Raw genomic sequence first — 15,054 nt, forward strand, 5'->3', positions numbered from 1 at the left:
TTGATATATGTTTTTATTTATCAAACTTTTTATCACAACGAATAATTCTTTGTGTGTTATTAGTTTAAGCAGAGTGTGTTTGTCTATTGTTGTGACTTAGATGAAGATAACATTTTATGACAAATCTATGCAGAAATCCAGGTAATTCCAAAGGGTTCACATATTGTTTCTTGCCACTCTATGTGCAGGAATTGAAGTTGACCATGACACAGAGGTTGTGGAGGATTCCAATCGCTCCATCAAAGATCGTCTCTTCAGCTTGGTTGGGAGAGTAATCAGCTTGAAGAGGAGATCTGCAGATCCTGAAGAGGAAGACAGAGCACAGAATACCAGTAAGCCAAACTCTACAACGGGGGGGTGGATCTTACGACACAACATTAAGGATGATTTTTTATATTGTCAAGCTAGAAGTAGGCTACTAACAGTGGTCTTTGTGTCTCCCCCGTAGTGACTCTTCAGCAGCTCATCTCTGACACGGTGGTGCGCTGGGCCCAGGAGTGTGTGATAGAGAACCCAGCTCTGGTCAGGGCCATGTTCTCTCTGTTGCACCGGCAGTACGAGGGCTTGGGGGGCCAGATGGGCACTCCCCTCCACAAGGCCTACACCATCAGCCAGGTGTCAGTGGAGGACACCATGGCCTTGCTGGCCTCTCTGGTGCAGATTCGCTCTCTGCTCAGCGTCCGCATGGGCAAGGAGGAGGAGAGACTCATGATCCGGGGACTGGGGTACGAATGGAGAACTACTGCTAGTTCTCTGCTAGCTCTACTCTTGCCTCTACATAAATGCCAAGCTAACCCATGTCTTGATTCATAATACAAGCTCTGTTCTGTGGAAATGTTCAAATGTAATTGAATTTACTTCTAAAAATGTGATCGCAACATTGAGCCCAAAAACACATTCATAATATCTGTTCACCAATCTTCAGCCCTGGCGCTGAACCCCTCCATTGTTTATTTCCTGTGCAGAGACATAATGAACAATAAGGTGTTCTACCAGCACCCCAACCTGATGAGGGCTCTGGGGATGCACGAGACGGTCATGGAGGTGATGGTGAACGTCCTGGGGGAGGGAGAGTCCAAGGTGAGACTGATGTGATATGTATCGAAAAAGAATGAACGTGTCCATTGTGAGAAAAGTGAATTAAGTGTGAGTTGTTCTCTCTGCTTCTTTAGGAGATCACCTTTCCTAAGATGGTGGCCCATTGCTGTCGCTTCCTTTGTTACTTCTGTCGCATCAGTAGGCACAATCAGGGATCCATGTTCGAGCACCTCAGCTACCTGTTGGATAATAGCAGTGTTGGCCTAGGTGAGCTGTGGAAGACTATGATTACTATCAACAGTAACTTGAAATGCCATTCTCTCTGTATGTTTCCCAGTGTCAGCAACAGCAAATCAGCAACACTGTAAGCCTTATACTTATTATTCTTTTTAATTATCCCAGTGAGGATTTAAATATGTTTAGTACTCTCCTTAGCATCTCCGTCCATGCGTGGAGCAACCCCTCTGGATGTGGCAGCTGCCTCTGTCATGGACAACAATGAGCTGGCCCTGGCCCTGAGGGAACCAGACCTGGAAAAAGTGAGAAAGATCTGTCCCTCCTTCTTTATCTCCCTCAATCTTTTTTCTGTCCCTGACTGCATACAGTATGTTATCCTCTTTTGTCTGTTCAGCTCTCTCCTTTAACTTTATTCTCTCTCTCTCTCTGTCCTCTGTGTCTCTCTGTAGGTGGTGCAGTACTTGGCAGGCTGTGGTCTACAGAGTTGTCCCATGCTGGTGTCTAAAGGCTACCCTGACATTGGTTGGAACCCTGTGGAGGGGGAACGCTACCTGGACTTCCTACGCTTTGCTGTCTTTTGCAACGGTAACCTGTTACAACTGACTATACAGATACTCTAACTGTAGATGTAGTTCATGACTGATAACAGCTAGACTACAGAGTAGAAATTAGGCTAATAATCATTCGATTCCTGACAGGGGAGAGTGTGGAGGAGAATGCCTACTCGGTAGTGAGGCTGCTGATTCGCCGTCCGGAGTGTTTTGGCCCCGCCCTGCGAGGTGAGGGTGGCGATGGTCTCCTGGCAGCCATGGAGGAAGCCATCAGGATCTCAGAGGACCTGACTATGGACGGACCCTCCACGACCTACGAGTCCAACAGAACACTGTGAGTTAGAAAGGGAACACTGGAAGAACAAGTCTTTTGCCCTAGTAAACCAGTGATTTTTGGTTTTTCCTACTGGTCAGCCAGAAGATAGGCTTCCCCACACACAATTAGAAGACAAATACTATATATATATTTATGTATATATATATACACTATATTGTGTGTACTGTAATTCTATGACCGTCCCCTCTTCAGCTTGATTCAATAAGGCATCTAGTTATGTCAACTGACCTTTAAACATGAGTAAAATCATTATGTTGCACAGCACCTGAGTCATGTAAACGCTTCTCTCTTCCCGCCCACATAGGAACGTGCTGCAGGATGAGGAGGATGACATAATCCACATGGGCCACTCCATCATGACCTTCTACTCCGCCCTCATCGACCTGCTGGGCCGCTGTGCCCCGGAGATGCACGTTAGTCTGTTTCACCTCCTGATGGGACCCTGTCAATAGTCCAATATACTAGTGCTCTAATGTAGGACTAGAAAAAGCTCCCCTGGGGCTACATTGATTGGCCATGCAGTGATTGACACTGCAGAATAATCCAAACCTTATGGGTTAATAAGCTTTATTTGTGTCTGTGTCATATGTGTACCTTTGGCAACTGTGTCATTTGTGTCATGTGTCTGTCATATGCTGCACATTACCTGACAGCTAGATCATTTGACGTTGGCTGTTTCTCTAAAGTCTTTGAAGACATTGGAATGAATGGCAAAGCTTAAGAATAAAAGACCAATAAAGCTGATCACTTTGACTTGATTATGTTTGTCCAGCTGATCCATGCTGGGAAGGGCGAGGCCATCCGTATCCGGGCCATCCTGAGGTCCCTCATCCCCATCCAGGACCTGGAGGGAGTCATCGGCATCCCCTTCCAAATCCCCTCTCTAGCAAAAGGTCAGTCCTCTGTGAGAAGTCACTATAGTCTTATGTGGTTGTCAACCCAATCTTTGCAGCTTGTACAGTACTGTTTACATTTTTTTTTACAGATATGTTTGTTCTAGTCTCATCCTCCCACTGGTGCTTTCTCTGTTATATGGTAGCAATTAGCCTGGGGTTAAGTTGGCTCAAGTTTTGAGACGGCTCGCCAAGCATGTATTACAGAACCACCATCATTTAAAATTAGCCAAAATATAATGTGGTGAAATGATTGTCCAAATCTCCTTCTGTGCTTGTCATTTATCCAGATGGCACCATAGTCGAACCAGACCCATCCACTGTGTTCTGCCCGGACCACAAGGCAGCCATGGTGCTGTTCCTGGACCGTGTGTACGGCATCGAGGACCAGAACTTCCTGCTCCACCTGTTGGAAGTGGGCTTCCTGCCAGACCTGCAGGCTGTGGCCTCTTTGGACACAGTGAGGGAGACATTGACCATACTGACACAGCACCACTGGAATGATCCACTGGACTTGAGGGACCTACAGGAATGCCCACTGGAGTGATTCACTATAACCCCATTGGAGTGTTCAGCCACTGCACATTGTGGGACACAGAGTGAGACTATCACATCACAAGGATTACCCTGTAACGCAAATGACGTGCACCATTAATACATTCATGAGATTTGAGTTAGGGTTAGTGTTGGAGATCTAGGCTTTGTAGTGTCTACTAAAGAACACGGTGGGGCAGTGTTACCTTACTCACTGCATCTTTCCTCACTCACTCACTCACTCATTCACTCCCCCTTCCACTCATTCTTACTAGTCTTCAATGTCCTATCCCTCTCCATTTTTGACTCTGTCAGACTTTTATGGATCAAATCCTTTTTTCTCTCTGTCTCTTTTGCCTCCCCTAGGCTAAAACTGCCCCTCTCTTTTTGGTTCTGACACTTCTGTAAACAAAATTTCACCTGGCTGCTCCTCTCCCTGCAGACTGATCTGAGTGCCACAGACATGGCCCTGGCACTGAACAGGTACCTGTGTACGGCTGTGCTGCCCCTGCTCACTAAGTGCTCCAGCCTGTTGTCTGGGACAGAGGGCCAGGGGCCGCTGGTGGATGCTCTCCTCCAGGCCGTCTACCGCCTGTCCAGGGCCCTCAGCCTCACCAAGGCCCAGAGAGACGCCATCGAGGACTGCATGCTGGCCATATGCAGGTGGGGACATGGAGGAACTAATATTATTATAGTCACTCCACACAGCTCACTTCTCTCCTCTATCACTTGCACACCTTCACACCATAAAGGCAGAACGGGAGCAGTTATTTAGAATCAGATATAATTCAAAGGGAATTGTCGGTGCATACTCTATTTCTGTGTATGTGTTCTGCTTGTGTCCTCAGTAAGCTCAGGCCGTCCATGATGCAACCTCTACTCCGACGGCTTGTTTTTGATGTGCCCCTTCTGACAAATCACACTAAAATACCACTCAAGGTTAGTTATATAATAGTAGTCACACACATACACAGGTCATGTAATGTAGGTGTGTATTTGGACATATACGACATTTCTGAAGAAATTGACTTTCGCCACTCCCTCCTTCCAGCTGTTGACCAATCACTATGAGCAGAGCTGGAAGTACTACTGTCTGATTGGAGGTTTGGGGCACCTGGGCTCTGCCTCAGAGGAGGAGCTTCACCTCTGCAGGAAGCTGTTCTGGGGAGTGTTCAATGCTCTGTCCAGGAAGGTACAGTTGGACCAACTCTTCAGCCTGTCTCAAAACAACCATTTGATGTTAACAGAGCTAATGGGATGAGTGTAAGCAATAGCCTGCAATGGGAACTCCCAAAAGCCTATTTGAAGGATAAGTCATATTGTAATTGGATCCCTTCACATCTATAAACATCTATTGGATAGGGCATGGGGTTTGTTTTCAGACCAAGCGTTAATGCTACTGCCCACACTAACCCACCCAGTCTATGATTTATATTACGTATGTCTTTTCCTATGTAGCCCCAAGGCATGTGTTTGTTCATCTCCCTGTCTCCTCTCCTAAACAGCACTATGACACTGAGCTCTCCAAGCTGGCTCTGCAGTGTCTGGCAGCTGCAGCTGGAGCCCTCCCTCCTGACCACATGGACCCTGGCTGTGTAGCCTGGATTAAGAGACACCCCTCCATGGACGCACAGGGACACTTTGACCCCCAGCCTGTAGACACCTCCAAGTGAGCCTGTGGCTAGAACCTTAGTGATACCATTATTCATCTCCTCTCTTGTGGAAATGCTCTTTAAATGGATATATATATATAATAATTAAGTGGGTGCTTACATTTGTCCTATTTCACACATGTGAATTGGACATTTGCATATCTTACTTCTCCTGAGAGTGGGGTCAGAGCCAGGGATCAGCCATTATTGATGGCGACCCTGGAGCAATTAGGGTTAAGTGCCTTGCTCAAGAACACATCGACCGATTTTTCACCTAGTCGGCTTGGGGATTTGAACCAGCGACCTTTCGGTTACTGGCCCAGCGCTCCTAACTGCTAGGCTACCTGTCGCCCTCTATATATATTATAAAATATATATGTCCATTTAAAGAGCATTTTATATATTATATTGTTCTGATATGTGTTATAAAGTTATTATTTTTTCCCGTTATTAGTGTGTCAGTACCAGAGAAACTGGAATTTGTGGTGAATAAATATGCAGAACACACCCATGAGAAGTGGTCAATGGACAAGGTAACTGAGCTTTGAGTTTACTATGAGTATATTAGTTTTGAGTTTAAAATATGTACTGTACAAGAACTCTGTGGACACTGTCATTCTATGTAATGTGTGAACTGCTGTGTATGAAGAAGATTATGCTGTGTGTGTATAGGAATATCATACTGTATATGATTAATTATGTATGTTTGTCTTTCCTATGTCTCAGTTTGCCAATGGCTGGGTCCATGGGGAGCTCTGTGAAAAGACCAAAGTACACCCTCTCCTGAAGCCTTACAGAGCTCTGGCTGAGAGGGTAGGTCTAAGCTACAACAGAGTACTGTTTGTTTTAGGATTTGATTGATATTTCGAATAAAATATCGATTTGTCTGTCGTGAACATATTGCAGTTCAAAAGTTTTATCATCCTGCTACTGTCACATTGGTTTTCCTCAGGACAAAGAGGCATATCGCTGGTCTGTAAAGGAGACCGTGCGAAGTATGTTGGCCTTTGGCTGGACCATAGAGAGAACTAAAGAGGGAGATGGCCTTGGCCTACTCACCTGCTCACGCCGCTTCTCCCAGGCTGGACAGGTAAAGTACTACAGTATTATAGGACCTGGATCCATAAGACCTCACACAGTACTGTTGGCATGATCTTGTTTAAGTCCTGCTCTGATATGAACCTGTTGACTTTTTCCCATTTTTTGCATTTCTTCCTTCCTTGCTTTCTTCTTTGAAACTGACCAGCTGTACTGTCCATATTGTTGTTGTAGATGTTGTTCCCATTTGTTGTTGCTGTTGCTTTCATTCACACTGAATTTACTGAACTATTGCAATGGATGCATAAAAATATGTAAATGAATGCATGTCTCTGTCTCTGAGGTTTAGCTGTCGTTTGAAGGAGCATCAACTTTCACCCCCAAGCCAATGGACATGAGCAGTGTGACACTCTCATGGGACCAGTGTGTAAGTCAGGACATAGACATACTGTATTCATATACAATTAGGATTGTTATTGACTGTATTGACTGATTGTTTTATACTTTCCTTCAGTCTGTGACTGAATTGCTGGCTGAGAACTACCATAACACCTGGTCCAGGAAGAAGAAGCAGGAAGTGGATGCTAAAGGTAGCATTTCATCACAAACCATGATGAATTAAGCTCTAACAGGGTTTTTGCCTCTACTATAGATGATTTCGTGTACCTCTGGCAACTTGAAACCAGGCCAAAAAGTTACTCAGTGGTTCTGAAGCAAAGTGCTGTGCAGAATGATTCATCTACATAATGACTTTTCATCTCAAATAAATGCTTATGTGAAAAAGATTGGTAAATTCTCTTAAATGCGCTGGCTATCCTTTCTGAATTTCATATACGTTAATCTATTATACTTTGATCTAATTTGTTACTCCAGGGGGAGGGGGTCATTCTACGCTGGTGCCCTATGATACCCTCCCTACCAAGGAGAAAGCCAAACTGAGAGAGAAAGCCCAGGATGTCTTGAAGTTCTTCCAGCTGAACGGCTACACAGTGTGGAGGTGAGGAACTGGCTGTCAATGACTATGACAACTGATGCTAGTGGTCATTGTTCTGTAGCCCTTTACACTTGTACCTGTATACAGGTTGATAATGGCAGATTTGGACACTGTTGGAGCTAGAAACACAAGCATTTCGTTACACCTGCAATAACATCTGCTAAACACGTGTATGTGACCAATAAAATGTGATTTGATTTGATAAGCGCCTAAATTGGAACACAGTGGATGTACAGTAACATGCTATACATGACATCAGAGCTCTGGGTCTGCACTTCACAGTGCTGAATGGGTTTTGACTGACAGCCGTTCTGAACTTGAGCACTGCAAGCATCGAGAAGTTGCCCCTATCCTTCCTGCTAATTGTGCAACTTTTGCAAAAATAATTGCTGTCATTTATTTTCAAAGATGAGACGTTGAGGATTATAATGCATTCCGCTTTGATGTCATACAAGCAAGCCAAACACCCGTGAATCTGAATGTGCACTTCATATTTCCATATCATAAACCTCATAATGTTTGATGTACAGTTTCAAGATGACATGACGTTATACCCTGGGTTGTTCTGACCATGAATGAGCCTATGTTTGTTGTATTGTGAAGAAAATCTTCTGCGGACCGCGCATCTGAATGCACTCATGACTCCATTCTATGCATATGAATTGCTTAGTGAAAGCCTAACACTATAAGGTCGTATTTTATAATTTAGCTATTCACGTTGGCAATAGAGGAAGCTTTCAAATTAGGCCCACCTGACCCAGATTGCAATTTATAATGGACCGTTTTTGGATTGCGTAAACAACAACACTAATTTTGTGAAGGTGGGGATGCAGAGTTATGTTCCAAAGAAAATAACTACAAGTGTTTCTGCTCTAGTTCCTCAACGGCACAGCTAGGAGTGCTTAGAAAAGCACCATATAGTTGAAGACTCTTCTTTGAGTCATAAAAGTGCAGCGAAATTACGTAGGAACTGTTCACACTTTGGAGAGGTGTGTGGCCACTTGGAAATACCAGTTAGACCTCGCACTCAAACCCTTGTCATTTTTTGGTCTTATGTTGCGCCTACCCCAAATTTTTCAAGAATATTCTTATGTTACTGAATGTATCCAGAGTATTTTCAGATTTTGTTGTCAACAAATGCGGCGAAAAGAACAGTAATGCACATGAAATCAACAGTGTAACGTTTGGATTCAGTCTTGTGTCAGGTGAACTGTTGTGTCCTCACCTTTTAGTCTAATCATTTTCCCATAATCTCCAAACTGTTACTTTTTAATTGCTACAATATGTATGCATATGCTATCCATATTGTTTCAATGTAGCCATATCCATATAGTCCAATTCCCACCAGTGTAAGGGGTTAATCATTGTCGTGCATCCTTAACCTAAAACGTTCATTAAATATCGAACTGTTATGTGCCTTACTCAAATGTATACAGTAAACCTCTATTAGCCTCAGTGTCCAGACAATCTGTCTTCCTGACTTCTTGACGACATCACTGTACTGCATCTCTGCACAGGGACAGAAAGGCAGCAGAGATGGACTCACCAGCCATAGCAAACCGTTTTGCCTACACTTTCCTACAGCAGCTCCTCTCATACACAGAGGAGACCCAAGAATACATGCAGGAGCTGGGTAAGGATGGTAGCCATACATCATCAGACATCTTTCCTTTTATAAGTGACGTCAGAAGTTTCACTCATCTCTTACAACACATAGCATGTAATTGGATATGTTGTGTTTTTCCTCAGAGCTTATGCAGGCAAGAGGTCAGATGCCAATAGAGGCTCCCCACCAACAGCAGGTTGACTTTTTCAGCAAGGTTTGTAAATGTAAAACCACTTTTATTTTCCAGTCCAACAACTGAGATGTGCATGTACTGTAGGTGGATGTGAAAGAACAGTTTCCACTCTGTTGTCCTGCTTGATTTGTCCCTGGCTATTATTCATTTCTTTACAACCACACACTGATATAAGCTAATTCGTTTTGTTGGGAGGTTGCCATGGGCAACTCAGTAAGTGAAAGCTATTGTGGGCTCCAGGAATTGATACAGCCATTTTGGAAACCCATGTGGGCGTGTCGATTGCCATCAGACCGTTGATTAAGCCTCCCACGCTCCCTGTAAAGAGACAGAAAATAAAAGGGTCTAATTCCCACTGATGGGACGGCTGATTCATGCTGCAGCCAGACATGTATCTCTGCAGTCTCCACACAGAGAACAATGCTAAGACATAGCAACAAATACAGCACAACAACTATGACTTTTCCATAGGAAATAACTCAAAACAGACACAATGGGTAAAAACAGGGTCAATTTACCAAACTACAATGATAAAGTGATATGAATAGTCCATATTGGTGTGCTGACACAAATAAATAGTGTGTTAGGTTTATTGGGTTAGATTTGCCTAAAAACACGTCTCCCACAGGTGGCGTTACCCCTTCTGGAGCAGTACCTGAAGAACCATCGCCTCTACTTCCTTTCCACCGCAGCCAGATCACGAGGCAACGGAGGTCATGCCTCCAATAAGGAGAAGGAGATGGTCACCAGGTATCGGTCATTAACATATTACAATAATAACATGTTAGCAGCATTTAGCTTTTAAGTGTTTTTGTCATAACTGTCTATGCACTTTAAAATGGGCATTTAAACCAACTTGGCTTTAAATGTGCCCAGGAACATAGAGGTGTCCTCTGTCTTCTCTACCTTTTACATTCTCATCATATTTCATTTTATTTTCCTCTTCTCTCCATCCCTCTCTCTTGTCCCATCTTCAGCCTGTTCTGCAAATTGGGAGCTCTTGTCAGACAAAGGATCTCTCTGTTTGGTAAGGATGGTGTAAAGTTAACATGAAGCTTATTTACTCAAGATCTGTTTACATCTCATGTTCATGTTTTCATATTGCTACTGTTTGCGTTCATCTGCATATACAATAGAAAATGATTTGGGAAGGGTGTAACACGACTCAGGAGATGGGCGACACCTGGAGGGGGGTGGAGACTAGCACAAGACAGGTGAAACGGATCAGGGTGATGGTTTTATGTGGAATCATACTGCCCCACAGAACCCTTCCAGCCCTTCAATGGTTCTTTGCAGTTCAAAAAATGTTTCTTTCCTCTTTTAGTAATAATTATAATGTAGGGCCGGTGGCTTATTCAGATATATGTCTTTTTATGCAACAATGAATGAGAGTGTCAGTTCAGTTTATCTAATCTATTGTGTTATGCTATTGCATGTTAAATATAACTATGGCCAGTGACGGTGTCTTGTGAAAGACTCACGTATGGCCTTGTGTAATTTGAGAACTGTTGACTAAGTCAGTAGTTCTCAATTCTCTCCTCAGGGACTCCCAGCTGTTCCAGAGCTAGCACACCTAATTCAACGTGTTAATACACACACCTATAAACACAACCTGTAATTGTAATTATTTAATATGGCTATTACAAAAGAATAAAAAACCTTGAATGGTTCAACAAAGAACCTTTGAGATTGAGCAAGGTTCTTTATTGAACCATTCTCCATAAAGGTTATATAAAGAACCATAAAAATGGGTTCTATATAGCCCTAAAAAGGGTTGTAACTAGTGGAATCCTTTTTTGGTTCTTTTTTAGCACCATACATGGGTTCTTTGTAGCACCATACATGTTCCATTTAGAACCTTGAGCATGGTTCTTTATAGAACCTTCAAAAAAAGGTTCCATATAGCACCAAAAAGGGTTCCGCTATGGTTACAAGCCAAATAAGCCTTATTTGGCACTATATAGAACCATTTGTTCTTAGTGTGTACAAAGACACATAACCTATCCGTCTCCACACACCTAAGCCCCAGATCCTATTAGCAGTTTATGAGATTGTGATCCCTATGATTTTGATTTCCCCTGTGTGTGTTTCCTCAGGGAGCGATGCACCTTCCATCGTCAGCTGTCTTCTCATACTGGCCCAGTCTCTTGATGTCAGGTAGATAACACCGTCTCACTGTTACCCAGATCGGCTGAGCTGTTGTCACTCAGGCACTTGATGTTATCTGATATCTGTTGGTATCGCTGTTGGTGGCAGGGCTGCATTGTAAGATTGCGATCTCAATGGAACTCACCTGCTTAGATAAAGGATTCAGTTGATACATTAACAAATAGTGTTGCCAATAGCTAGAGGACTCATGTGTAGTAGTCGTTCTTTAGTGAGCAGATATATTTGATGAGGAAAAAGACTATATAAAAATGCTCTTCATTCATGTTTGCAAATTACACTCTTTGACATTATAAACAGTGTATTGCTAATTTAGACCAGATGTTATATATGAGCCAATAATGGCATTCAATTCATTCAATAATATGGGTAACCTCCTTCAGGACTTTGATGAAGACTGCTCCAGAATCAGCCAGGGTCTCACTACGGTCCTTCTTCGAGGCTGCAGCGGTGGACCTGGAGATGACCGTGGAGAACCTCTCTATGACCCAGAGCTGGACCCAGTCCAGAGGGGTGGCCCAGATCCTGGACTACACCAATACCACCCTGCTGCCGACTCTCACCTCCATTTTTGAACACCTCAGCCACAATCAGTATGGAGAGGACCTCTTGGGTATGTGTGGCTCTGTATCCTGGGAGGTAGAATAATATGTGTGGTGTTATTATGAGAGTTTGTCAGTTTGGGGAGGCCCTACATCAGAATAATCATTCATCCTCTCAAAGTTGAGTAAGGTATTTATGGTTACTGGTGGGATAAATGGATGTCTTGTGTATTTTCCAGGTTGACGTTTATTGGAATGAGTCTTGTGCTGGAGGCAGAACTGAGTGATTTCTACTACATAGGCCAGCTGGAAAATTGGCAATATTGTAAAAATGTATGAAAACTAAAATGAGCTTTTTGGTCTTAATTTAAGGTTAGGGTTAGGCATTAGGGTTAGCAGTGTGGTTAGGGTAAGGTTTAAAATCAGATTTTATGACTTTGTGGCTGTGCCAGCTAGTGACAACTGCAGAGCTGACTCCAGAACAAGATTCATGACGAAAAATGCTAATCTGCTGGCTGTATGAGTCACTCTCAAAACCCACAGTATCAATAGTGTAAATACAATCATCCAAGTCAATCTGTAATCACAACCTCTTGTCTTCCAACCACGTTGTCCACAAGAGCCCATCTTCCATCATACCGTACATTGTCAATGTCCTCCATATGTCTGGTAGCGGGTGAGACGCCAGTGAGCAGCTGGATTTAAGACCTCTTAAATCATTCAGAGATGCCCTCCCCTCTCAGCCAGCTTCCATTCCTCATCTCATTAAATCTCAGTCATTTACATGGCGAGGTGGCACATTCTCTCTGCCAGTGATCACGATTGCTATTCACTAATTATTTATTACATTAATCAAATCTCACCCACTGTGAGCCCTCGTTGTCTCTACATATCAACTTCCCTCTAGCCTTCACACTGTAGCCACTAGCCAACACTCAGGAAGTTGTCTGGAAATCTTAAGCTTCAGAGGGATTTATACAGCGAGTCTCACCTTCTCCTTTACAGTGGACAGTGTCCAGGTGTCCTGTTATAAGATCCTCAACAGCCTCCACTCACTTGGCATCAGCAAAAGTTTCTACGTGGAGGGGTACTTTTTGTCATTTAGCTTTGTGTGATGTAGCATTCCAGTATTTGACAGTTAATGTATATGTTTGTAAATGCTCCAGATTAATACAGTCGTAAAGTATGCACGACTTTGTACACATCAATATTCCTCTCTCTCCGTGGCTTAATATGGCTGTGTTGTCATGCACATGGCGTATTGTGTGGGAGACAGAGGGGTCAGCAATCTGTGCGTGTGTTTGTAGGCAGAGGCCGTCAGCAGGAGCGTGTCTGGCAGCGCTGTCAGGGGCTTTCCCTGTGTGTTTCCTGGAGCCAGCTCTGAATGAGGACAACCCGTACTCCATCTACAACACCATGAGCCCCAGAGAGCGAGAGGGTAACCGTACACACACCTACTACTCTGTTTAGTTACACTCTAAGAGAAAAAGTTGCTATCTAGAACCTAAAAGGGTTATTTGGCTGTCCCCATAGGGGAACCTTTTGAAGAAACCTTTTTGGTTCCAGGTAGAAGAACTCTTTTGGGTTTCTTGTAGAGCCCTTTCCACAAATAACCCTTTTTTTCTTGGAGTGTAGCTGAGGTGTTTGAATCTGTCCCTTCTCCTTTGTTTCAGATGTGGGAGTTCCGGACGAGGTGGAGGAGGTGTGTCCTCTCTTGCCATCTCTGCAGCAGCTTCTGGGGGAGGTGGAGGAGCTGGCAGGGGCAGGCTCAGGGGCACGCCAAGCCCAGTACAGCCATGTCACCGAGATCACCCTACCCTTGCTCTGCAGCTACGTGTCCCGTTGGTGGCAGCACGGTCCCGAGGGCCAGCTGGAGAGCCCGGTCTGCACCTCACTCACCTCCCAGCATGCAAGCACACTGCTGGGCAACATCCTCCGCATCATCCACAACCACTTGGGAACAGGCCAGGGAGACTGGATGAAGCGCCTGGCAGGTAGCCCTATACTGCTCTCTTTTCCATCTGCATCTTCTGTCCACCCTAAGGATGATATATTAGTTGTCATCACAGCCCTGCACAGGATCCAGTTGTCTTCAGTCCATATGTTTGCCTCATAGCCTCAATCACTCACTATTACTCATTGTTTGTGGCACCATGAAACAGTGTTCATTTAAACACTTTCAGGCCTAATTTCCCAGTTGTTTCATCTAGACATGCCTTCCACTCATGTCATGATTGTATCAATCAGTTCTCTCATTCTAAAGCACTAATTGTCAGTCTCTCTGAATAAAAGCGTCTGCTGAATGACTAAATTAATTAGACTAAATGAATCCTTCCTTTCAGTTTTCTCTCAGCCAATCATCTGCCAGGCCCACCCCCAGTTGCTGAGGAGCCACTTCCTGCCTCTGATGGAGAAACTGAAGAAGAGGGCAGAATCAGTGCTTCAGGAGGAGGAGCAGATAAAGGCTGAGGGGAGGGCCGATGCGTCTGAGGCGGAGCTACAGATTCAGGAGAAATTCATTGTGCTGGTGCGAGACCTCTACGCCTTTTACCCTGTCCTCATCCCATTCGTGGACTACAATAGGTAAGGCATCCTGCCCAGGGGATGGGGATATGGGAGGGAAAATGATAATGTTCACTGATCATTATTGAATACATAACAAACCAGTAATATATCAACATGTGACTAACAGTCAAGGTTATATTTTGACAACATGGAAAGTGGTGTTTTCTTATAATTTTTACATCTGAGATTCTGACAATATTATACTGAACATAAATATAAACACAACATGCAACAATTTCAAAGATTTTACTGAGTTACAGTTCATGTAAGGAAATCAGTCAGTTAAAATAAATGAATTATGCCCTAATATATGGATTTCACATGACTGGAATACAGATATGCATCTACTGGTCACAGATACCTTAAAAAAAACAGGTAGGGGTGTGGATCAGAAAACCAGTCAGTATGTGGTGTGACCACCATTTGCCTCATGCAGCGCAACATCTCCTTCGCATAGAGTTAGTCAGGCTGTTTGTGGCCTGTGGAATGTTGTCCCACTCCTCTTCAATGGCTGTGCAAAGTTACGGGAACTGGAACACGCTGTCGTACACTTTGATCCAGAGCATCCCAAACATGCTCAATGGGTGACATGTCTGGTGAGTATGCAGGCCATGGAAGAACTGGGATATTTTCAGATTCCAGGAATTGTGTACAAATCCTTGTGATATGGGGCTGTGCATTATGCTGAAACATGAGGTGATGGCGGCG

At 43.9% G+C, this 15,054-nt stretch overlaps 1 protein-coding gene across 1 annotated transcript in view; it reads left to right on the top strand.

Moving 5' to 3' along the window:
• Positions 1-15,054, top strand: part of LOC111951725 (ryanodine receptor 2-like) — an 82,689-nt gene that overhangs the window by 28,474 nt on the left and 39,161 nt on the right. Inside the window, 30 exon segments of the mRNA XM_070434974.1 lie at positions 189-332; positions 449-725; positions 966-1,080; positions 1,173-1,305; positions 1,474-1,577; positions 1,725-1,860; positions 1,974-2,160; positions 2,468-2,576; positions 2,936-3,056; positions 3,347-3,516; positions 4,033-4,253; positions 4,439-4,529; positions 4,642-4,782; positions 5,096-5,259; positions 5,697-5,775; positions 5,969-6,055; positions 6,195-6,332; positions 6,630-6,707; positions 6,795-6,870; positions 7,154-7,277; positions 8,792-8,907; positions 9,024-9,094; positions 9,702-9,823; positions 10,051-10,100; positions 11,170-11,230; positions 11,623-11,852; positions 12,787-12,868; positions 13,089-13,219; positions 13,455-13,775; positions 14,124-14,364. Coding sequence (XP_070291075.1) covers positions 189-332; positions 449-725; positions 966-1,080; positions 1,173-1,305; positions 1,474-1,577; positions 1,725-1,860; positions 1,974-2,160; positions 2,468-2,576; positions 2,936-3,056; positions 3,347-3,516; positions 4,033-4,253; positions 4,439-4,529; positions 4,642-4,782; positions 5,096-5,259; positions 5,697-5,775; positions 5,969-6,055; positions 6,195-6,332; positions 6,630-6,707; positions 6,795-6,870; positions 7,154-7,277; positions 8,792-8,907; positions 9,024-9,094; positions 9,702-9,823; positions 10,051-10,100; positions 11,170-11,230; positions 11,623-11,852; positions 12,787-12,868; positions 13,089-13,219; positions 13,455-13,775; positions 14,124-14,364 — 4,120 coding nt within the window.

The sequence above is a fragment of the Salvelinus sp. IW2-2015 genome, linkage group LG25 (assembly GCF_002910315.2).
Source record: "Salvelinus sp. IW2-2015 linkage group LG25, ASM291031v2, whole genome shotgun sequence".
Lineage (NCBI taxonomy): Eukaryota > Metazoa > Chordata > Actinopteri > Salmoniformes > Salmonidae > Salvelinus > Salvelinus sp. IW2-2015.